The sequence below is a fragment of the Mercurialis annua genome, linkage group LG6 (assembly GCF_937616625.2).
Source record: "Mercurialis annua linkage group LG6, ddMerAnnu1.2, whole genome shotgun sequence".
NCBI lineage: Eukaryota > Viridiplantae > Streptophyta > Magnoliopsida > Malpighiales > Euphorbiaceae > Mercurialis > Mercurialis annua.
In genome coordinates, this window is record NC_065575.1 from 23,282,680 (window position 1) to 23,308,023 (window position 25,344).

At 33.2% G+C, this 25,344-nt stretch overlaps 2 protein-coding genes across 2 annotated transcripts; both read right to left on the bottom strand.

Annotated features, from left to right (window-relative positions):
- Positions 1 to 916: 916 nt before the first annotated feature.
- Positions 917 to 2,914, bottom strand: LOC126687695 (uncharacterized). The gene is made up of 3 exons (XM_050382251.1): positions 2,386 to 2,914; positions 2,089 to 2,339; positions 917 to 1,999 (listed from the first exon to the last, which is right to left on the bottom strand). The coding sequence occupies exons 1-3, from the start codon at positions 2,912 to 2,914 to the stop codon at positions 917 to 919; spliced, it is 1,863 nt and encodes a 620-aa protein (XP_050238208.1).
- On the bottom strand, positions 2,911 to 24,767 carry LOC126687696 (uncharacterized). Its single transcript, XM_050382252.1, has 3 exons — positions 24,670 to 24,767; positions 3,214 to 4,169; positions 2,911 to 3,131 (listed from the first exon to the last, which is right to left on the bottom strand). The coding sequence occupies exons 1-3, from the start codon at positions 24,765 to 24,767 to the stop codon at positions 2,911 to 2,913; spliced, it is 1,275 nt and encodes a 424-aa protein (XP_050238209.1).
- Positions 24,768 to 25,344: the final 577 nt, after the last annotated feature.

Below are 25,344 nucleotides of genomic sequence, written 5' to 3' on the forward strand. Positions count from 1 at the left end.
ACTAAAGTCTTCTTGGGAATGCCCATACTTCTCATCTTAATTCTTGAAAATTTTTCTAACACAGAGCAGCCATGGATCCATGGGTCACTCCAGAAATCCACTTTGGTAACATCCCGTAATTTGAAATTAATGATTTTTTTAACATCATTTCTAATGTTAATTAGCCCTGTCCAAATCCAGCTAGGGAAGTTATCAGCTTTAGTATTCCAGTAGCTGTTTCTTTTAATCTTGTTCTGCTTGATCCAGTTAACCCAAAGGGAGTTAGGACTGTTGTGAATAAACCACACATGCTTGCAATTAGCAGCTCTATTCCACACATTAAAGTCTTTAAAACTCAGGCCTCCTTCCTTTTTTAACTTGGAGACTTCTTTCCTGGCTACCATGGCTTTGCTTTTACCTTCTAAATTACCAGACCAAAGGAACTTGGAACAAATACTTTGGATATCTTTGATGACACTCTTAGGCAGGATCATAATAGAAGCCCAGAAAATATGCATGCTGAGGAGCACAGATTGAATTAATTGAACTCTTCCAGCATATGAAAGAAACTTGCTAGTCCAAGAGTGAATTATGCCTGTAATTTTTTCAGTAATCCCTTTATAGTCTTCCTTGGAGAGCTTAGAAGAAATCAATGGAATTCCCAAATATCTCAATGGAAGAGTCCCTTCTTTAAACTCCAGAATACTAGTAATGTTCTGCTTAACATTATCCTCCATATTACAGAAAAAGATTTGACTCTTGTTGTTGTTAATTTGGAGAGCAGAGGTATCTATAAAATCATTAAGCTTGTTCATAAAAAAACTGACAGATTTTATATCACCATAACAGAAGAGTAATAGGTCATCAGCAAACATCAAGTGGTTTATTCTAATATAACCACAACCTTGGTGAAATTTGAAGTCAGGGGTGATCATGTTCAAATTCCTAGATAGATATTCCATACACAAGAAAAATAGGAGGGGGAGATGGGGTCTCCTTGTCTGAGCCCTTTGCCATAATGGAACCTATCTCCTTTACAACCATTCCAAGCAATGTAATAACTAGGGGTTTTCATGCAACTCATGATAAGGGCAATGAATTTATCAGGAAAATTAAGAGATATAAGAATTTCCTCTATAAAATACCAGGAAATAGAGTCATAGGCTTTTTTAAGGTGTATTTTAAGAAGGCATCTAGGATATTCTTTGTTTGTGTGGTAGTTTTTGACAAGTTCATGAGCCAACATGATATTGTAAGCTATGGACCTATTTGGAACAAAGGCAGACTGGTTTGGGGCCACAATTTTACAAAGCAAAGGGCTAAGCCTATTGGTAATGACTTTGGAAATAATCTTATATAAAACATTACAGCATGCACTTGGTTTGAAATCAGAGAGACTATCAGCATTAGAGGTTTTAGGGATAACTGTAATAGTAGTGGAGTTAAGTTGTCTGAGAATAGTACCTGAATTGAAGGCCTCCTGGACAGTTTTCACCAAATCATCTTTAGTAATATCCCAAGTAACTTTGAAGAAATGGCCATTGAAGCCATCTGGACAAGCTGCTTTGTCACATCCAATGGAAAAGACTGCATTCTTGACTTCCATTTCAGTAATTATGTTCTGTAAATTTGTCCCTTCATCATCAGTAAGGGTTATTCCAGTTCTGAACCTGTTGCTGTCAATGTGACTTCTAGTAGTATCCTCTCTCCTGAACAGGTTAGAGTAGAATCTAGTAATTTCTTTATGAATCTCCTCTTTACTACTGATAATACTACCATCTTCCAACTTGATAAGAGGAATACAGTTTGTAATCCTTCTTTGCTTAACTGAATTGTGAAAGTACTTTGTGTTGGAGTCTCCAAGATTAAGCCATTGGATCCTTGACTTCTGTTTATAGAAGCTTTCCTCACAACTAAGTAAGAATCTGAAATGGACAGCCATAGCTCTCTCTTCATAGATAAGCAGGTGATTTGAAGGATCTCTTTGAATATCAATCTGCTGCTTCTCTAGAATAGATCTCTAAATGTTAACTTTTTGAGATATATCAGAAAAGTGTTGTATGTTTAACTTGCTGAGGCTAAAGCTCATAACCTTAAGCTTTTGCACACATTGGTACATGTAGTGCCCATTATAACTTTTGCTCCATTTATCTTCAAAAATTTTCCTAAACTCAGGGTGGATAGACCAAAAGTTAAAGAATTTAAAACTATTCTTTCCCTTGCACTGGCTGTTATGCAGGTAGGTGATGATGGGACTATGATCAGAAATTGCATTGGGGAGGGATTCAAAGTAAGCATGTTGGAAGGTGTCACAAATGTCCCCATTAGCAAAGACCCTATCCAATCTTCTCCAAATTCCGCTATTGCCAAGCTGGTTATTATTTCAAGTGTAAAATCATCCAGTACTTCTTAATTCAGTAATGTCTGCTGCAGTAATGCAGTTAAGTAACTCAGTTGAGTGATCATCATCAAGGTTGTTTCCTCCTAGCCTGTCAAAGTTGTTCATGATAGCATTAAAATCTCCATGTACTATCCATGCCCCTTCAGTATTCCTGGACATATCAGTAATCTTGTGCCAAAGCTTTTGTCTATCATTTAAATGGTTTGAACCATAAATCACAGTCCAAGTAAACTTATTATCATCACTCTCAATACTGCAACGAATCATCTGATCTGTGGAGTCAATAAAACTAACTTTAACTCTGGACCTATCATAGATAATCCAAATTTTGCCTAAATCAGAATGAGTGTAATTATGAATTTTATCCCATCCTTGCAGATTCATCTTCCTCCAAACTTTATCTCTATTAGCAAATCTAACTCTGGTTTCAATAATTCCAGCCAAATCTATATTATTCTTAGCAAGCAGTCTCTTGACTTCAGCTTGTTTCAGGGGTTCATTAAGCCCCCTGATGTTCCAGGTAGCATATTTCATCTTCCTCTGTCCAAGGGCTTTATGAGCCTCTTGGTAAGAATTTTATCAATAATGGTAGTTTGAGCTTTAGAATTACCTCCACTCTTGTTATCTGCTTTAACATCTTCAGTTCTTCTTATTACTTGTTTGTTCTTTTGTTTCTTGCTAGTGACAAGTTGAAATCCATCCTCCTGAGTATTGGGAGGGGTCTGGAATAGCTGTAAAGAGTCTGGCTTATCTGCACATGGTCCTTTTTACCTCCCACAGTATCTATAATAGATTCTTCTTCATGGAGGTCCCCTGCTTGATTCGTCATGCACCCCTATCTTTCCCTTTTTCCTCCATAACCTGAACTGCCTCATTATCAGATGTCTTTGCAATCCAGATTTGTTTTTGCTCACAATTACGATGCCCTAATTTGTTGCAGGATTCACATAGGATTGGCTTCCATTCATACTCCACAAATTGGGTGTGTTGGTTACCATCAGCGTCGTCAATTACAACAATATCAGGAAAAACACCTTTCAATCTCATGTCAATCAGGATTCTAGCATAAGCTAGTATAGATCTTTCCCTGGTACACCTATCAGTAAACAACGGTTTTCCTAAGGTGCTAGCTATAGAACTTAAGGAATTGGGACTCCAAAATTCCCATGGGAGCAGGGGAAGTTTTACCCAAACAGGAACATATGCAACTTCCGATAGATCAAAGGACATATTCCTTTTGCACTCCTGGAGACTTAATGGGTGTCTATCAAACGTTATTGGGCCATCTGCCATAGCTTGAAGCTTGCCCTCTTCGGATTCAAAGACGAACGCATACAGATTGGGTGTAATTTGAAGAAAATCAATCAACCCAATTTTACCCCATCTATTCTTAATGAAATTATGCAATTTGTAGAACTTTGGGGATAACCCATAAACACAACCTAAAATGGCATTTTTCCATCTATCTTCTTCTTCTAAGATATCCTCCTCTGCAATCTTAGCAATACTAATACCATTTGTAATCACGGGTGGTATGTATTTTAGAGGACTTCCTGGATTTATCCAATTGGTTTTCACCAGATCTACCCATTTCTTTTCCCCCTTCTTGTTATCCTGTCCAGAAGCAACTCCATAATCAACTTCATTATCCTTTTGAGATTCAGTCACCACTTCAATGGGTTCTTCATCTTTGTTAACCTCTGTAGACAGCTCGTTTTGTACCTCTTTAGCATTAATTTCTTGAATAACCTCTGTAACCACTTTGGACTGATTAGGGTTAGTGCGTTTCCTTTATTTCTTCGCCATAGGAGAACAGCGTAGTATAGCAAGCTAACATGCGCCGAGAGAATCAGGAGAGAGAAAAACCATCATAAGAACCTAATTAAGTCATTATTTTAATATTATTTAAATAATATTTTCTGAAACGGATTTTAAAGCGGGAACTCAATAGACTTGACTTATTAATTATTTGGGTATTGTGTTACTCGATGTGGTTTGTATTTTGACTCGGGTCATTATGTAATTAACTGTTCTTTTCGCTTTGGCTATGCTTGTGTGAGGCTTGGTATTGTGCTAGTCCTTTGTGGTGTAGATCTAGTATTCTTAGAGTTAGGGGTTGAATGAATTTTAACTTATACATTGTTTTAGACCCGTCGACTGCTCGTATTTCGGAGTTACGCATGGTTAGTTGTTTTCCAAGATTCACGTGGATAAGCAAGCCGTGAGTTTGTAGTGCTATTTACCGCTTTATTAAGTACCGCATTTTATTTTAGTATTATAAATGTTTTTGAACTGTTTTAAGCGATTATGGATCTGGATTGAAACGAGCTGCTCGATAGGCTTATATCGAGACTGTGTGCACCGGTAAGTACTCTGGGATCGGCAGACTAAGGTCTTGCTTACGCTGGTAATTTGACGAGGATTTGATCCCGTCCACTTTGGGTTTTTCAGTATGCTATGTCATAGTTACGCTGGGATCATTTCAATACTATTATTCCATAATCATATTATTATTAGTATAAAAGGTTTTGATTAAGGGTTTTAAACTTAATAAATGTAAATAATATTGCGAACTCATCTCAGTATATCTGACCCCGTTGTTTTCCCAAATTTTCCAGGTATATTATTTTGAGCGAGTCTGCAGATCTCCAAATCTTTACTCCTCGGAGGTTTATTTTCTTTTAATAAATTGTCAAACTACTTTTATTCTTAGACCGCAGTAGTAAACTAGGAGTCTGTTTGTAAGATTTGTCTGACTGGCATTATTTTATGCTTTGGTATTATTATTGTTTAACTCTAGTTATTTTTATTTAATGGAAGTACTTATATTTAAACTGTTAGTTTAAGTTGGAGTCTCGGTTGCCCCTGAGCATTGGATTTTCTGCAGGTTTATATGATTAGTAGTTTTTCGCAAGGCTTGCTACGGGTTTTGGTACAACCATACGCATACCCTAGCGATTTAAGCCAAATGTTTAAAAACGTTACAAACATTTACAAACGTTACAAACGTTACAAAACAAATCCAAACGTTTCACCTTTTTATCGATTTAAGCCAAACGTTTAAAAAGTTTCAAAACCAATCGAAACGTTTAAAATGTTACAAAACAAATCCAAATATTCCACATTTTTAGGGATTTAAGCCAAACATTTACAAACGTTACAAAACAAAAACAAACATTTCCCCTTTTTACTGATTTATGCCAAATATTTAAAACGTTACGAAATAAATCCAAACGTTTCCCCTTTTTAGCGATTGAAGCCAAACATTTAAAACTTTACAAACAAATCCAAACGTTTAAAACGTTATGAAACAAATCCTAACGTTTCCCCTTTTTAAAGATTTAAACCAAACGTTTTTAGCGATTTAAGCCAAGCGTTTACAAAACCAATCCAAACGTTTAAAAAGTTACGAAACAAATCCAAATGTTTCACCTTTTTAGCGATTTAAGCCAAACGTTTACAACGTTATGAAACCAATCCAAACGTTTACAAACATTTCTTAACGTATGTAAACGTTTGGCTTAAATTCATAAAAAGGTGAAACATTTGGTTTTGTTTCATAATGTTTGTAAACCTTTGGATAGGTTTTGTAACGTTTTAAATGTTTGGCTTAAATCGCTAAAAAGGTTAAACGTTTGGATTTGTTTCATAACATTTGTAAACGTTTGGCTTAAATCGCTAAAAAGGGGAAACGTTTGTTTTCTTTCGTAGCATTTGTAAACGTTTTGCTTAAATCGTTAAAAGGTGAAACATTTGCATTTATTTTGTAATGTTTGTAAATATTTGGATTAAATCGCTAAAAAGGTGAAACGTTTGGATTTGTTTCGTAACGTTTTAAACATTTAGATTGGTTTCATAACGTTTTAAATGTTTGGCTTCAAATTGCTAAAAAGGTGAAACGTTTGGATTTGTTTCGTAACATTTTTAAACGTTTGGATTTGGTTGTAACGTTTTAAATGTTTGGATTGGTTTCATAATGTTTGTAAACGTTTGGCTTAACTCGCTAAAAAGGCGAAACGTTTGGATTTGTTTCGTTCCGTTTTAAACGTTTGGATTGGTTTTGTAATGTTTTAAATGTTGCTTAAATTGCTAAAAAGGTGAAACGTTTGGATTTGTTTCATAACGTTTGTAAACGTTTGGCTTAAATCGCTAAAAAGGTGAAATGTTTGTATTTGTTTTGAAACGTTTGTAAACGTTTGGCTTAATTCGCTAAAAAAGCGAAACATTTGGATTTTTTTCGTAGCGTTTGTAAACGTTTGGCTTATATCGCTAAAAAGGTGAAACGTTTGGATTTGTTTCATAACGTTTTAAACATTTTGATTGGTTTCATAATGTTTTAAATGTTTGGCTTAAATCGCAAAAAAGGTGAAACGTTTGGTTTTGTTTCTTAACGTATCTAAACCTTTGACTTAAATTGCTAAAAAGGTGAACTGTTTGGTTTTGTTTCATGACGTATTTACACGTTTGATTTTGTTTCATAACGTATTTAAACGTTTGGATTGGTTTTATAAAGTTTTAAATGTTTGGCTTAAATCGTTAAAAGGGGGAAACGTTTGGATTTGTTTCGTAAAGTTTGTAAACGTTTGTCTTAAATCACTAAAAAGGTGAAACGTTTGGTTTTGTTTTATAACGTTTGTAAATGTTTGGCATAAATCTTTAAAAGGGGAAACGTTTGCATTTATTTTGTAACGTTTGTAAACATTTGGCTTAAATCGCTAAAAAGGTGAAACGTTTGGATTTGTTTAATAATGTTTAAAACGTTTTGATTGGTTTAATAACTTTTTAAACGATTGGATTTGTTTCTTAACGTTTGTAAACGTTTAGCTTAAATCACTAAAAAGGTGAAACGTTTGGATTTGTTTCGTAACGTTTTAAACGTTTGGATTGGTTTTGTAACGTTTTAAACGTTTGGCTTAAATCGCTAAAAAGGGGAAACGTTTGGATTTGTTTCGTAACGTTTGTAAACGTTTGGCTTTTATCTCTAAAAATGGGAAACGTTTGGATTGATTTCGTATCATTTGTAAACGTTTGGCTTAAATCGCTAAAAAGGGGAAAAGTTTAAATTTGTCTAGTAACGTTTGTAACTATTTGGCTTAAGTCGCTAAAAAGGTGAAACTTTTGGATTTGTTTCATAACGTTTGTAAATGTTTGGCTTGAATTGCTAAAAATGTGAAACATTTGAATTTGGTTGTAACATTTTAAACATTTGGACTGGTTTCGTAACGTTTGTAAACGTTTGGCTTATATCACTAAAATGGTGAAACATTTGGATAAGTTTCGTAACGTTTTAAATGTTTGGCTTAAATCGCAAAAAAGGTGAAACATTTGGATTTGTTTCGTAACGTTTGTAAACGTTTGGCTTAAATTGCTAAAAAGGTGAAATTTTTGGATTTATTTCGTAACGTTTGTAAACTTTTGGCTTAAATCGCTGAAAAGGGAAAATGTTTGGATTTGTTTCGTAACGTTTGTAAACGGTTGGCTTAAATCGCTAAAAAGGCGAAACATTTGGATTTGTTTCGTAACGTTTGTTAACGCTTGGCTTATATCGCTAAAAAGGTGAAACGTTTGGATTTGTTTCTTAACGTTTTAACCATTTTGATTGGTTTCATAACGTTTTAAACTTTTGTCTTAAATCCCAAAAAAGGTGAAACGTTCGGTTTTGTTTCTTAACGTATGTAAACGTTTGGTTTAAATTGCTAAAATGTTGAAACGTTTGGTTTTGTTTCATAATGTATTTAAACGTTTGGATTGGTTTTGTAACGTTTTAAATGTTTGGCTTAAATCGCTAAAAAGGTGTAAAGTTTGGATTGGTTTCGTAATGTTTGTAAACGTTTGGCTTAAGTCTCTAAAAAGGTGAAACGTTTGGATTTGTTTCATAACGTTTGTAAACGTTTGACTTAAATCGCTAAAAATGTGAAACGTTTGCATTTGGTTTGTAACGTTTTAAACGTTTCACCTTTTTAGCGATTAAAGCCAAACGTTTACAAACATTACGAAACAAAACCAAACGTTTCACCTTTTTAGCAATTTAAGACAAACATTGAAAACGTTACGAAACCAATTCAAACGTTTAAGATGTTACGAAACAAATCCAAAGATTTGACCTTTTTAGTGATTTAAGCCAAACGTTTACAAACGTTAAGAAACAAACCCAAATGTTTCCCCTTTTTATCAATTTAAGCCAAACATTTAAATTGTTACGAAACAAATCCAAATGTTACGAAACAAACCAAACGTTTTACCTTTTTAGCGATTTAAACCAAACGTTTACAAAGGTTACAAAACAAATCCAAATGTTTCACCTTTTCAGCGTTTTAAGCCTTGTTTACAAACTTTAAAAAACAAATTCAAACATTTCACCTTTTTAGCGATTTCAGCCAAGGTTTTAAAACATTACAAAACCAATCCAAACGTTTAAAATGTTATGAAACAAATCCAAACGTTTCACCTTTTTAGTGATTTAAGCCAAACGTTTACAAACTTTACAAAACAAATCCAAACGTTTAAAACGTTATAAAACCAATCCAAGCGTTTAAAATATTACGAAACAAATCCAAACGTTTCACCTTTTTTAGCGATTTAAGCAAAACGTTTACAAACGTTGCGAAACAAAAAATGTTACAAATCCAAACGTTTCACCTTTTTAGCGATATAAGCCAAACGTTTAAAACGTTAAGAAACCAATCCAAACGTTTAAAATGTTACGAAACAAATCCAATTGTTTCACTCTTTTAGCGATTTAAGCCAAATGTTTACAAACGTTACGAAATAAAACCAAACGTTTCACTTTTTTAGCAATTTAAGCCGAAGGTTTACAAATGTTACGAAACAAATCCAAATGTTTCACCTTTTTAGCGATTTAAGCCAAATGTTTACAAATGTTAAGAAACAAATTCAAATGTTTCCCCTTTTGTCAATTTAAGACAAACAATTAAAAACGTTACGAAACAAATCCAAACGTTACGAAACAAAACCAAACATTTCACCGTTTTAGTGATTTAAGCCAAACGTTTACTAACATTACAAAAAAAATCCAAATGTTTCCCCTTTATAGCGATTTAAGCCAAACGTTAACAAATGTTACGAAACAAATCCAAACATTTCACCCTTTTAGCGATTTAAGCCAAAAGTTTAAAACGTTACAAAACCAATCCAAACGTTTAAAACATTACGAAAAAATTAAACGTTTCACCTTTTTATCGATTTAAGCCAACGTTAGAAACCAAAAATGTTGCGAAAAAAATCCAAATGTTTCACCTTTTTACGATTTAAGCCAAATGTTTACAAACGTTGCAAAACAAATCCAAAGGTTTCGCCTTTTTAGCGATTTAAGCCAAACGTTTAGAAACGTTACGAAACAAAACCAAACGTTTCCCCTTTTTAGCGATATAAGCCAAACGTTTACAAACGTTACGAAACAAAACCAAACGTTTCATATTTTTAGCAATTTAAGCAAAACGATTACAAACGTTACGAAACAAATCATAACATTTCCCCATTTTAGCGATTTAAGCCAAACGTTTAAAACGTTACAAAACAAATGCAAACATTTCACTTTTTTAGCTATCTAAGCCAAACGTTTACAAACGTTATGAAACAAGTCATAATGTTTCCCCATTTAAGCGATTTAAGCCAAACCTTTACAAACGGTACGAAATAAATCCAAATGTTTCACCTTTTTAGCGATTTAATCCAAACATTTAGAAACGTTACAAAACCAATCCAAATTTTTAAAACGTTACGAAACAAATCCAAATATTTCGCCTTTTTAGCGATTTCAGCCAAACGTTTAAAACATTGCAAAACCAAACCAAACGTTTCACATTATTAGCGATTTAAGCCAAACGTTTACAAACATTACGAAATAAATCCAAACGTTAAAACAATACAAAAGAAATCCAAACGTTTCATTTGTTTAGTGATTTAAGCCAAAAGTTTTCACCTTTTTAACGAATTAAGCCAAAAGTTTAAAACATTACAAAACGAATCCAAATGTTTAAAACTTTAAGAAACAAATCCAAAAGTTTCACCTTTTTAGCGATTTAAGCCAAACGTTTACAAATGTTTGGTTTTGTTTATATTTGTTTCGTAAAGTTTGTGTATGTTTCGCTTAAATTGCTAAAAAAGTGAAAGTTTTGGATATATTATGTACGTTTTAATCGTTTGGATTCAATCGCTATAAATAAGAAACGTTTGGATTTGTTCCATAACGTTTGTAAACGTTTGGCTTAAATTACTAAATAGGTGAAACGTGAAACGTTTGGATTTGTTTCGTAACGTTCTTAAACGTTTGGCTTCATTCGCTAAAAAGGTGAAACGTTTGGATTGGTTTCGTAATGTTTTAAACATTTGGCTTAAATCGCTAAAAAGGTGAAATGTTTTGTTTTGTTTCGTAACATTGTTTGGCTTAAATTGCTAAAAAGGTGAAACGTTTGGTTTTGTTTCGTAACGTTTGTAAACGTCGGATTGGTTTCGTAACGTTTTTAAATGTTTGGCTTAAATCGCTATAAAGGTGAAACGTTTGGATTTGTTTCGTAACGTTTGTAAACGTTTGTCATAAATAAATAAAAAGGTGAAACATTTGGATTTGTTTCGTAACGTTTTAAACGTTTGGATTGGTGTTGTAACTGTTTAAACTTTTGGCTTGAATCGCTAAAAAATGTGAAACGTTTGGATTTGTTTCGTAACGTTTGTACACGTTTGGCTTAAATCACTAAAAAGTTGAAACATTTGGATTGGCGTTGTAACGTTTTAAACGTTTGGCTTAAATCGCTAAAAAGGTGAAACGTTTGGTTTGGATATGTTTCGTAATGTTTGTAAACGTTTGGTTTAAATCGCTAAAAAAGAGAAACATTTGGGTTGGATATGTTTCGTAACGTTTGTAAACGTGTGGCTTAAATTTCTAAATATATGAAACGTTTGGATTTGTTTCATAAGGTATGTAAATGTTTGGCTTAAATCGCTAAAAAAGGTGAAACGTTTGATTTTGTTTCGTAACATTTGTAAACGTTTGGCTTATATCGCTAAAAATGTGAAACGTTTGGATTTGTTTCGTATCATTTAAACATTTAACGTTTTAAATGTTTGGCATAAATTGATAAAATGGGGAAACGTTTGAATTTGTTTCTTAACGTTTGGCTTAAATCGCTAAAAAGGTGAAACATTTGGATTTGTTTCGTAACATTTGTAAGCATTTGGCTTAAATCGCTAAAAAGGGGAAACATTAGGATTTGTATCGTGCCGTTTGTAAACATTTGGACCTTTTTAGCGATTTAAGCCAAACGTTTAAAACGTTACGAAACCAATCCAAAGGTTTGGATTTGCTTTGTAACGTTTGTAAACGTTTCGCTTAAATCGCTAAAAAGATGAAACGTTTGGATTTGTTTCGTAACGTTTTAAAACGTGTGCCTTAAATCGCTAAAAAGGTAAAACATTTGGATTTGTTTCATAACATTTTTAAACATTTGGCTTAAATCGCCAAAAGGTGAAATATTTGATTTTGTTTCGTAACATTTGTAAACGTTTGGCCTAAATTGCTAAAAAGGTGAAATGTTTGATTTGTTTTGTAACATTTGTAAATGTTTGGCTTAAATTGTTAAAACTGTGAAACGTTTGGATTTGTTTCATAACGTTTGTAAACGTTTGGCTTCAATCGCTAAAAAGGGGAAACGTTTGGATTTGTTTCTTATCGTTTGTAACGTTTGGCTTAATTTGCTAAAAAGGTGAAATATTTGGATTTGTTTCGAAACGTTTTAAACATTTGGATTGGTTTAGTGATTTAAGCCAAACGCTTAAAACGTTATGAAACCAATCCAAACGTTTAAAACGTTACAAAACAAATCCAAACGTTTCATCTTTTTAGCGATTTAAGCCAAACGTTTACAAATGTTTGAAAACAAATCCAAACGTTTTATCTTTTTAGCGATTTAAACCAATTGTTTACAAACGTGACGAAACAAAACCAAACGTTTAAAAAGAATTGTTAGTAGTATGTGCCCTAGGGCCATTTTGTATTTATACTTGTATAAATAAATCCCATTGGCAATGATATATATGTTTTAGTTGAACTAAGTGCCTCATCAACTAAGTGGTTATTTATTGCATATTGTCCTTATCACAATGTGATAGAATCTATTCTTAAGGTGTTAAGAATATGAGTTACAGATTCTATTATACAAGTGATCTAAATAACAGTTCACAATCGATGAGGTCCTACGAATAAGGGCATCGTATTATCCCGGAAAAATTGTCACCCTTGTTTATTCTCTTGATTAGTAAGGAGTTACTAATTATAGGAAGTAGTGAGTCCCATACTACTTGATGGGGATTAGGATAAACATGTGGACACTCAAGATGTTGAGTGGGTCGAACAAGTGACGCTAGATGACTTATATATGGTATTTCATCAAAGTCAATTTAATGTCATCTAGTTCATAATTATACATATGTCCTTTGACTTGCGGTGACACTATCTTGTATATAGGTGATTAGAGTTTGATACTCCTTATCCCTAGATCTTTCATGAGCTAGGGTCGCGGGATGTGTTGGCTTTAGTTAGTTGTATATGGAGATAGGGGTTTAACCAAGAGAGGATTTATCACTCCGGATGAACGGAGAAAAGATTCTATGCTATCTCAAATTGTTCTTGATGGATGATAAAACTTGCGCAGGTGTGTATGACTTACTTAGAAAGTTGTTTCTAGTGGAAGTCATATTTATCAAGAATAAGAACTGAGATGAGGTCATATGATCAAGACAAACAGTGTTCGACTTAACCGTGACACTAGTCGAGATCAGAATCTTAGATGAAGGGAATTTTGAGTTTACGGTAATTATGAACATTGGTTCATAAAGAATGCATCGAAACATTCATTTCTATTTGGGGGTCGTGATATGTTGCTAGACGTCACTCACGATCTTCGAGAATTAATAATTAATGGGATTTAATTATTTAATATAAGAAAGGCGTTGCTTATGACTCTCTTTGCCATATAGATGTGAACCTAGTTAGTCACACACAATAGGATGTGCAACCGATTGAGTTTACGAGAGATCGATTTCATATAGATACTAGCATATCTCGGAAATTAATCTAAGATGAAAAACAAATACAATTAGGGAATAATTTGTAAGAGTTATAAATTAGTAGGCACCTAATTGTATTTTATCCAAGTTAATGTTATGATGTCATGTATGTCTCTGTGTGTGACACCTAGCATCCGACGTGTCAGAAGGTGGCAACACCTATGCTTGATGTGTGACACCTAGCATCTGATGTGTCAGATGGTGGCAACACCTATGCTTGGTGTGTGACACCTAGCATGTGAGGTGTCGAATGGTGGCAACACCTTTGCTTGGTGTGTGACACCTAGCATGTGAGGTGTTGCATTCTTAAGCAAAGCTCTACCCTATAAATAGAGGTTGTCTTTGCTCATTCTAAGAACAACACACTTAAGAGAGCATATTTGAAGGAGTTCAAGTAGTTATCAATCATAGAAAAGCTTGGAGAAAGTTTTTTATACATCCCAGCAAAGACGTAATCGAGGCGAGAGTTTGAGCTCAGGGTAGCTCGGCAAGAGGAACTCTTGCAGATTACTTCAAGGCGAGGATTCAATCGGACGCATACTCGTGTGGACGAGCTTGAGGTCACCGTACTATCAGGACTACAAGAATCGTTGGAGAATCGACAAAGGTATTCTTCTTACGGTTTCTATATGCTTGCTTTAATTACTAGTTTCATTTGTTATTGATATGATCAATTTCTGGATCCGAATTGTTGGAATTCAAATTTTGAATTGAAATATAAGATTCGGACCCTCACGTCCCGCTGCACCAACAGAATTGGCTATTTAAGCCAAACATTTAAAACTATACTAAACCAATCCAAACGCTTACAAACGTTACGAAACAAAAACAAACGTTTTACCTTTTTAGCGATTTAAGCCAAAAGTTTAAAACTTTACAAAATCAATCCAAACGTTTACAAACGTAACGAAATAAATGCAAACGTTTCACCTTTTTAGCGATTGAATCCAAACTTTTAAAACGTTACGAAATAAATCAAAACGTTTTACCTTTGTAGGGATTTAAGCCAAACGTTTACACACGTTACGAACAAAACGAAACGTTTCCCCTTTTCAGCGATTTAAGCCAATCATTTACAATTGTTACAAAACAAATCCAAATATTTCACCTTTTTAGAAATTTAAGACAAACGTTTACAAATGTTACGAAACAAATCCAAACGTTTCACCTTTTTAGCGATTTAAAGCAAACGTTTATAAACATTACTAAACAAATCCAAACGTTTCACCTTTTTTAGTAATTTAATCGAAACGTTTACATATGTTACGATGCAAATCCAAACGTTTCCCCTTTTTAGAGATTTAATCCAAACGTTTCGATTCGTTTTAAACGTTTTAAATGTTTGGCTTAAATTGCTAAAAAGGTGAAACGTTTGGATTGGTTTTTTTAACGTTTTATATGTTTTGCTTAAATCGCTAAAAAGGGGCAACGTTTCGATTTGTTTCGTAACATATGTAAACGTGTGGATTAAATTGCTAAAAAGGTGAAACGTTTGGATTTGTTTAGTAACGTTTGGATTTGCTTAGTAACGTTTGGATTTGCTTAGTAACCTTTGTAAACATTTGCTCTAAATCGCTAAAAAGGTGAAACGTTTGGATTTGTTTTGTAACGTTTGTAAACTTTTGGCTTAAATCGCTAAAAATGTGAAACGTTTGGATTTTTTTCGTAAGGTTTTAAACGTTTGGATTGGTTTTGTAACATTTTAAACGTTTGGATTTCTTTCGTAAAATTTAGACTTTTGACGTTTTAAACGTTTGACTTAAATCGCTAAAAAGGGGTAACGTTTGGATTTGTATCATAACATATGTAAACGTTTCGATTAAATTACTAAAAAAGGTGGAACGTTTGGATTTGTTTAGTAACGTTTGTAAACGTTTGCTTTAAATCACTAAAAAGGTGAAACGTTTGGATTTGTTTGAAACGTTTGTAAACGTTTGGCTTCGATTTCTAAAAATGGGAAACGTTTGGATTTGTTATGTAATGTTTGTAAACGTTTGGCATAAATCGCTAAAAAGGTGAAACGTTTAAATTTGTTTTGTAACGTTTGTAAAAGTTTGGCTTAAATCGCTAAAAAGGTAAAACGTTTGGATTAGTTTCATAACGTTTGTGAACGTTTGGCTTAAATCGCTAAAAACGTGAAATATTTGGATTTGTTTCATAACGTTTGAAAACGTTTGGCTTAAACCGATAAAACGGTGAAACATTTGGATTTGTTATGTAATGTTTGTAAACTCTTGGCTTAAATCGCTAAAAAGGTGAAACATTTGGATTTTTTTTCGTAACGTTTTAGACGCTTGGATTGGTTTTGTAACATTTTAAACGTTTGGATTTCTTTAGTAATGTTTTAAACGTTTAATATTTTATACGTTTGGATTAAATCGCTAAAAATGTGAAACCTTAGGATTTATTTCATCATGTTTAAACGTTTAGATTTGTTTCGTAACGTTGTAAACATTTGACTTAAATCGCTAAAGAGGGAACATGTTTGGTTTGTTTCGTAAATTTTGTAAATGTTTGGCTTAAATCGCTAAAAAGATGAAACGTTTGGATTTGTTTCGTAACGTTTGTAAACGATTGGCTTAAGTCGCTAAATTGGGGAAACAATTTGTTTTGTTTTATAACATTTGTAAATGTTTGGCTGCAATCGCTAAAAAGGTGAAACGTTTGGATTTGCTTCGTAATATTTGTAACGTTTAGCTTCAATCTCTAAAAATGGGAAACGTTTGGATTTGTTATGTAACGTTTGACTTAAATCGCTAAAAAGGTGAAACTTTCGGATTTGTTTTGTAACGTTTGTAAAAGTTTGGCTTTAATCGCTAAAAATGTAAAACGTTTGGATTTTTTTCATAACGTTTGTGAACGTTTGGCTTAAATCGCAAAAAAGGGGAAAAGTTTGGATTTGTTTCGTAACGTTTCTAAACGTTTGGCTTAAATCGCTAACAAGCTGAAACGTTTGGATTTTTTTCATAACGTTTTAAACGTTTTGATTGGTTTTCGTAATGTTTTAAACATTTGGCTTCAATCGTTAAAAAGGTAAAATGTTTGGATTTGTTTCGTAACGTTTGTAAACGTTTGGATTGGTTTCGTAACGTTTTAAACATTTGGTTTAAATCGTTAAAAAGGTGAAACGTTTGGATTTATTTCGTAACGTTTTAAACGTTTGGATTGGTTTCGTAACATTTTAAATGTTTGGCTTAAATCTCTAAAAAGGTGAAACGTTTGGATTTATTTCCTAACGTTTTAAATGTTTGGATTGGTTTTTTTACGTTTTAAATGTTCTGCTTATATTGCTAAAAAGGGGAAAAGTTTGGATTTCTTTCGTAATATTTTTAAACGTTTGGCCTGGTTTCGTAACGTTTTAAATGTTCGGCTTAAATCGCTATAAAGGTGAAACGTTTGTATTTGTTTCTTAATGTTTTAATCGTTTAGATTTGTTTCGTAACATTTTAAACGTTTGGCTTAAATCGCTAAAAAGGGGAAACGTTTGGATTTGTTTCGTGACGTTTATCAATGTTTGGCTTATATCGCTAAAAAGGTGAAACGTTTGGTTTTATTTCATAAATTTTTAAATGTTTGGCATAAAATCGCTGAAAAGGTGAAATGATTGGATTTGTTTCGTGACGTTTATAAACGTTTGGCTTAAATCGCTCAAAAGGGGAAACGTTTGGTTTTGTTTCATAAGTTTGTAAACGTTTGGCTTAAATCGCTAAAAATGGGAAACGCTTGGATTTGTTTCGTAATTTTTGTAAACGTTTGGCTTAAATCGCTGAAATGGGGAAACTTTTGGATTTGTTTCGTAACGTTTTAAACGTTTGGATTGGTTTCATAACGTTTTAAACGTTTGGCTTAAATCGTTATAAAGATGAAACGTTTGGTTTTGTTTCGTAACGTTTGTAAACGTTTGGCTAAAATCACTAAAAAGGGGAAACGTTTGGATTTGTTTCCTAACGTTTGTAAACGTTTGGCTTAAATCGCAAAAAATGTGAAAAGCTTGGATTTGTTTCGTAACGTTTGTAAACGTTTGGCTTAAATCGCTAAAAAGGGGAAACGTCTGGATTTGTTTCGTAAAGTTTGGCTTCAATCGCTAAAAAGATGAAACTTTTGGCTTTGTTTCGTAACGTTTGGCTTAAATCTCTAAAAAGGTGAAAAGTTTGGCTTTTTTTTCGTAATGGTCGGCTTAAATCGCTAAAAAGGTGAAATGTTTGGTTTTGTTTCATAACGTTTGTAAATATTTGGCTTAAATCACTAAAAATGTGAAACGTTAAGATCGGTTTCATAATGTTTTAAATGTTTGGCTTAAATCGCTTAAAAGGCTAAACATTTGGATTTGTTTCGTAATGTTTTAAATGTTTGTATTGGTTTCGTAACGTTTTAAACGCTTGGCTTAAATCGCTATAAAGGTGAAACGTTTGGATTTGTTTCGCAACGTTTTAATTTTTTGTATTGGTTTCATAACGTTTTAAACGTTTGGCTTAAATCGCTAAACAGGGGAAACGTTTTGATTTGTTTCGTAACATATGTAAACGTTTGGATTAAATTGCTAAAAAGGCGTTTGGATTTTTTTAGTAACGTTTGTAAACGTTTGCTTTAAATCGCTAAAAATGTGAAACGTTTGGATTTGTTTCGTAACGTTTGTAAACTCGTGGATTAAATCGCTAAAAAGGTGAAACGTTCGGATTTTTTTCGTAATGTTTTAAACGTTTGGATTTGTTTTGTAACATTTTAAACGTTTGATTTCTTTCGTAACGTTTTAAACTTTATACGTTTGGATTAAATAGCTAAAAAGGTGAAACCTTAGGATTTATTTCATAACATTTGAAATGTTTGGATTTGTTTCGTAACATTGTAAATATTTGACTTAAATCGCTAAAAAGGGGAAACGTTTTGTTTTGTTTCGTAACTTTTGTTAATGTTTGGCTTAAATCGCTAAAAATGTGAAACATTTGGATTTGTTTCGTAACATTTGTAAACGTTTGGCTTAAGTCGCTAAATAGGGGAAAATATTGGTTTTGTTTCTTAACATTTGTAAACGTTTGGCTTTAACCTCTAAAAATGGGAAACGTTTTGATTTGTTATGTAACGTTATAACGTTTGACTTAAATCGCTAAAAAGGTGAAACGTTTGGATTTGTTTTGTAACATTTGTAAAAGTTTGGCTTAAATCGCTAAAAATGTAAAACGTTTGGATTTGTTTCACAACGTTTCTAAACGTTTGGCTTAAATCGCAAAAAGGGGAAATATTTGGATTTGTTTCGTAACGTTTCTAAACGTTTGGCTTAAACTGCTAAAAAGGTGAAAAGCTTGGATTTGTTTCGTAACGTTTGTAAACGTCTCTGGCTTATACCGCTAAAAAGGTGAAACGTTTGGATTTATTTCGTAACGTTTGTAAACGTTTGGCTTAAATCGCTAAAAAGGGGAAACGTTTGGATATGTTTCGTAACGTTTCTAAACGATTGGCTTAAATCGCTAAAAAGGGGAAATGTTTGGATTTGTTTCGTAACGTTTGAAACGTTTTTGATTGGTTTCGTAACGTTTTAAGCATCTGGCTTAAATCGCTGAAAGGTGAAATGTTTGGATTTGTTTCGTAACGTTTCAAACGTTTGGATTGGTTTTGTAACGTTTGTAAATGATTGGCTTAAATCGTTAAAAAGGTGAAACATTTGGATTTGTTTCATATTGTTTCTAAACGTCTGGCTTAAATCGCTAAAAAGGTGAAACGTTTGGATTTTTTTCATAACGTTTTAAACGTTTGGATTGGTTTTCATAATGTTTTAATCATATGGCTTCAATCGCTAAAAAGGTGAAATGTTTGGATTTGTTTCGTAACGTTTGTAAACCTTTGGTTTTGTTTCGTAACCACTGTAAACGTTTGGATTAAATCGCTAAAAATGTGAAACGTTTAGATCGGTTTCATAACGTTTTAAACGTTTGGCTTAAATTGCTAAAAAGGTGAAATGTTTGGATTTTTTTTGTAATGTTTTAGACGTTTGTATTGGTTTCGTAACGTTTTAAACGTTTGGCTAAAATCGCTAAAAAGGTGAAAAATTTGGATTTGTTTCGTAACGTTTTAATTATTTGTATTGGTTTCGTAATGTTTTAAACATTTGGCTTAAATCCCTAAAAAGGAAAACGTTTGGATTTGTTTCGTAACATATGTAAACGTTTGTATTAAATTGCTAAAAAGGCGAAACGTTTGGATTTGTTTCATAACGTTTTAAAACTTTGGCTTAAATCGCTCAAAAGGTGAAACGTTTGGATTCGTTTCGTAACGTCTGTAAACTTTTGGCTTAAATCGCTAAAAAGGTGAAACGTTTGATTTTTTTGTAACGTTTTAAACGTTTGGATTGGTTTTGTAACATATTAAACATTTGGATTTCTTTCGTAACGTTTTAAGCGTTAAACGTTTTATACGTTTGGATTAAATTGCTAAAAAGGTGAAAGCTTAGGATTTCTTTTGTAACGTTTTAAACGTTTGGATTTGTTTTGTAACGTTTGTAAATGTTTGGCCTAAATCGCTAAAAAGGGGAAAGGTTTGGATTTGTTTCGTAATGTTTGTAAGCGTTTGGCTGCAATCGCTAAATAGGAGAAACGTTTGGTTTTTTTCGTAACATTTGTAAACGTGTGGCTGCAATAGCTAAAAAAGCGAAACGTTTGGATTTGTTCGTAATGTTTGTAAACGTTTGGATTCAATCTCCAAAAAGGGGAAACGTTTGGATTTGTTTCGTAACGTTTTAAACGTTTTGATTGGTTTCCTAACGCTTTAAACATTTGGCTTAAGTCGCTAAAAAGATGAAATGTTTAAATTTATTTTGTAACGTTTCAAACGTTTGGATTGGTTTTGTAACGTTTGTAAACGTTTGGCTTAAATTCGCTAAAAAGGTTAAACGTTTGGATTTGTTTCGTAATGTTTGTAAACGTCTGGCTTAAATCACAAAAAAGGTGAAACGTTTGGATTTAAATCATAATGTTTTAAACATTTGGATTGGTTTCGTAATTTTTTAAACGTTTGGCTCTAATCTCTAAAAAGGTCAAATGTTTGGATTTGTTTCGTAACGTTTGTAAACGTTTGGATTAGTTTCTTAACGTTTTAAACGTTTGGCTTAAATCGTTTAAAAGGTGAAACGTTTGGATTTGTTTCGTAGCGTTTTAAACATTTGGATTGGTTTCGAAACGTTTTAAACGTTTGGCTAAAATCGCTAAAAAGGTGAAACGTTTGGACTTGTTTCCTAACGTTTTGAACGTTTGGATTGGTTTTATAACGTTTTAAATCTTTGGCTTAAATTGCTAAAAAGAGGAAACATTTGGATTTGTTTCGTAACATATGTAAACGTTTGGCTTAGTTTCGTAACGTTTTAAATGTTCGGCACAAATCGCTAAAAAGGTGAAATGTCTGTATTTGTTTTTTAACGTTTTAATCGTTTGGATTTGTTTCTTAACATTTTAAACATTTGGCTGAAATCGCTAAAAAGGTGAAACGTTTGGATTTGTTTCGTGACGTTTGTAAACATTTGGCTTAAATCGCTAAAAGGGTTAAATGTTTGGTTTTCTTTTATAAGTTTGTAAACTTTTGGTGTAAATCGTTGAACAGGTGAAATGTTTGGATTTGTTTCGTGACGTTTGTAAACATTTGGCTTAAATTGCCTAAAAGGGGAAACGTTTGGATTTGTTTCCTAACATTTGTAAACGTTCAGCTTAAATCACTACATAGGTGAAACGTTTGGTTTTGTATCGTAACGTTTGTAAACGTTTGGCTTAAATTGCTTGAAAGGGGAAAAGTTTGGATTTGTTTCCTAACGTTTGTAAACGTTTTGCTTAAATCGCTAAAAATGTGAAAAGTTTGGATTTGTTTCGCAACGTTTGGCTTAAATCACTATAAAGGGAAAACGTTTGGATTTGTTTCGTAACGTTTGGCTTCAATCGCTAAAAAGAGGAAACGTTTGGCTTTGTTTCATAACGTTTGGTTTAAATCTCTAAAGAGACGAAATGTTTGACTTTTTTCGTAACGTTTGGCTTAAATCACTAAAAAGGTGAAACATTTGGTTTTGTTTCGTAACCTATGTAAACGTTTGGCTTAAATCGCTAAAAATGTGAAACGTTTTGATTGGTTTCATAACGTTTTAAACGTTTGGATTAAAATACTAAAAAGGTGAAACATTTGGATTTGTTTCGTAATGTTTTGAACGTTTGTATTGGTTTTATAATGTTTTAAACGTTTGGCTTAAATCGCTAAAAAGGTGAAACGTTTGGATTTGTTTCGTAACGTTTTAATTGTTTGTATTAATTTCATAAAGTTTTAAATGTTTAGCTTAAATCCCTAAAAAGGGGAAACATTTGGATTTGTTTCGTAACATATGTAAACGTTTGGATTAAATTGTTAAAAAGATGAAACGTTTGGGTTTGTTTAGTAACGTTTGTAAACGTTTGCTTTAAATCGCTAAAAAAGTGAAATGTTTGGATTTTTTTCGTAACGTTTTAAACGTTTGGATCAGTTTTGTAACATTTTAAACGTTTTGATTTCTTTCGTAACGTTTTAAACGTTTAACGTTTTATACGTTTGGATTAAATCGCTAAAAGGTGAAACCTTAGGATTTCTTTTATAACGTTTTAAACGTTTGGATTTGTTTCGTAGCGTTATAAACGTTTGACTTAAATCGCTAAAAAGGGGAAACGTTGTTGGCGCAGCGGGACGCGCGGGTCCGGATCGTATATTTCAATTCAAAATCGAAATTCCAACAATCTGAATCCTGAAGTTGATCATATCAACAACAAATGGATCGTTGTATCATTTAGTAATTAAAGCACGCATCTAGGAATCGTAAGAAGAATACCTATGTCGATTCTCCAACGATTCTTGTAGTCCCAAAAGTACGACGACCTCAAGATCATCCTCATGAGTATGCGTCCGATTGAATTCTCGCCTTGAAGTAAACTTGCAAGAGTTCTTCTGGCCGAGCAACCCTAAGCTCAAACTCTCGCCAAGTTTGCTCGGATGTATGAAAAACATCGCAAAGTTTTTCCCGTGATTGATCACGACCTTGCATGCTAGGTGTCACACACCAAGCAAAAGTGTTGCCACCACATGACACGTTTTATGTGGTGACATCACATAGGTGACATCATATAGGTGATGTCATCATATGACATCACATATATGACATAAGCTTATCTCATTACATCATCACCATGACATCTTCATTCCATTAACTTATGATTAGTGATTTAAGTATTATTAATTACACTAATTAATTGCTTGAGCCTTTTAATCATAAAACTTGGTTAAAATATAATTAGGTTCCTACTAATTTATATTTCTTATAAATTAGTCCCTAATTAACTTGGAAATAGTACAATTAGATTCCTATTAATTTATAACTCTTACAAATTAGTCTCTAATTTGTACTTGTTTTTCATCTTAGACTATTTCCGAGATATGCTAGTATCTATATGAAATCGATATTTCGTAAACTCAATCGGTTGCACACTCTATTGTGTGTGACTAACTAGGTTCACATCTATATGGCAACGAGAGTCATAAGAAACGCCTTTCTTATATTAAATAATGAAATCCCATTAATTAACAATTCTCGTAGATCGAGAGTGACATCTAGCAACATATCTCGACCCCCAAATAGAGATGAATGTTTCGATGCATTCTTAATGAACCAATGTTCATAATTACCGTACATTCAAAATTCCCTTCATCTAAGATTATAATCTCTACTAGTGTCACGGTTAAGTCAAACACTGTTTGTCTTAATCATATGACCTCATCTCTCAGTTCTAATTCTTGATAAATATGACTTCCACTAGAAACAACTTTCTAAATAAGTATTATACACCTGCACAGGTTTTATTATCCATCAAGAACCATTCGAGATAGCATAGAATCTTGTCTCCATTCATCCAGAGTGATGAATCCTTTCTAGGTTAAACCCCTATCTCCATATACAACTAACTAGAGCCAACACATCCCGTGGCCCTAGCTCATGAAAGATCTAGGGTTAATGAGTATCAAACTCTAATCACCTATATAGAAGATAGTGTCACCGCAAGTCAAAGGACATATGTACAATATGAACTAGATGACATTAAATTGACTTTGATGAATTACCATGTATAAGTCATCTAGCGTCACTTGTTCGACTCACTCAACACCATGAGTGTCCACATGTTTATTCTGATCCCCATCAAGTAGTATGAGACTCACTACTTCCTATAATTAGTAACTCTTTACTAATCGGGAGAATAAACAGAGGTGACAATCTTTCCGGGATAATGCGATGCCCTTATTCGCAGGACCCCATCGATCGTGAACGGTTATTTAGATCACTTGTATAATAGAATATGTCACTCATATTCTTAACACCATAAGAATAGATTCTATCACAATGTGATAAGGACAATACGTAATAAATGAACACTTAGTTGAAAGATACTTAGTTCAAATAAAATATATATATCTTTGCCATTAGGATTAGTTCTACAAATATACGTGATTAAATGGCCCTAGGGCACATACTACTAACAATCTCCCACTAGCACTAGTGCTATTGACAACTATATATTAGCCCCATCTTCACAAGATGTAAATATTAATGACTCTAAGTCATGTAAACCTTAATGACTCTAAGTCGTGTAAACCTTAATGACTCCAAGTCATGAGCTTTGTCAGTGGGTCGGCCGTGTTATTGGCTAATGCTATCTTTTAGAGAAACAATTTTCTCTTTCCAACAATTTCTTTAGATAATATGATAATGCCTTTCCTTATGTTCGGATAAGTTGTGAGACCCGGCTTCTTTTGCTAGGGCAGTAGCACCATTGTGGTCGCAGAAAAGAGGAATTGTCGACCTAATGGAAGTAAACCGTACTTAGTTCAGTTACGAACTAATTTATCCAAACACCTTATATTACAACATCTCATATCATAATATACTCGGCTTCTATAATTGAATCTGGAGTTGATTATTTCTTAGAACACTTCTAGCTCACTACTCCTTTATTATAGATAAATATGAATTTGGAGATAGACTCTCTATTATCCATATTTGATTATTAATCATAATCTGTAAAACGGTGTACTTAAAAATCTCGTTCTCCATTTGTTAAAACCATATCTTTAGTTCTTCAAAAGTACTTAAAGATATCCTTAACAACCATCCAATGTTCTCAACATGGATTGGATTGAAACCGATTAGTCACACTAACCGTATTAGTCCCACTAACTCATACATCAGACCACCAATTACGTAAGCCTGTGGTATCTTTGCTAGATTCATTCTTTCTTTAGAAGTCTCAAAAGACATTCCGTTTGAAAGAAGAATTTCATGCCTAAATAGTATCAATCCTTCTTAGAACTTTCATATTGAACTCCTTCAATATCTATTCTAAGCAGAACCTTTAGGAGAAACCAATTATTCTCTTAGATTTATTTCCATAGAGTCTAATACTGAGAATTTACGCTACCTCTCTAAGGTCTTTGATGGAGTACGTATTAGATAAACAGAAGTTAACATTATGATATTGTTATTTATTAGTAATATGTTATCTTCATACAAGATCACAAAAGTGATTCTGCTCCCACTAACCTTCTTGTAAACATTGGGTTAATCATCATTTTTTGATAAATTCGTAACTCCTTACGGCTTTATCAAGACGACGAATCTCGAAGCTTTCTTTCCATCCATTAAGGATCATTATGGCATACACGCCTTGGAACCTTATTCGGATTCAAAATCCTCGGCTTGTTCCATATGGAAGTCGATCAGAATGTGCCACAGGTTCAGGCTAATGTTGGATGTGGTCGAGGTAGAGGTGCTGTTAAAGGTAAAGGTACAGGTAGAGGTAGAGGAGCTGGTGCTGGTAGAGGTGGAGCTAGAGGAC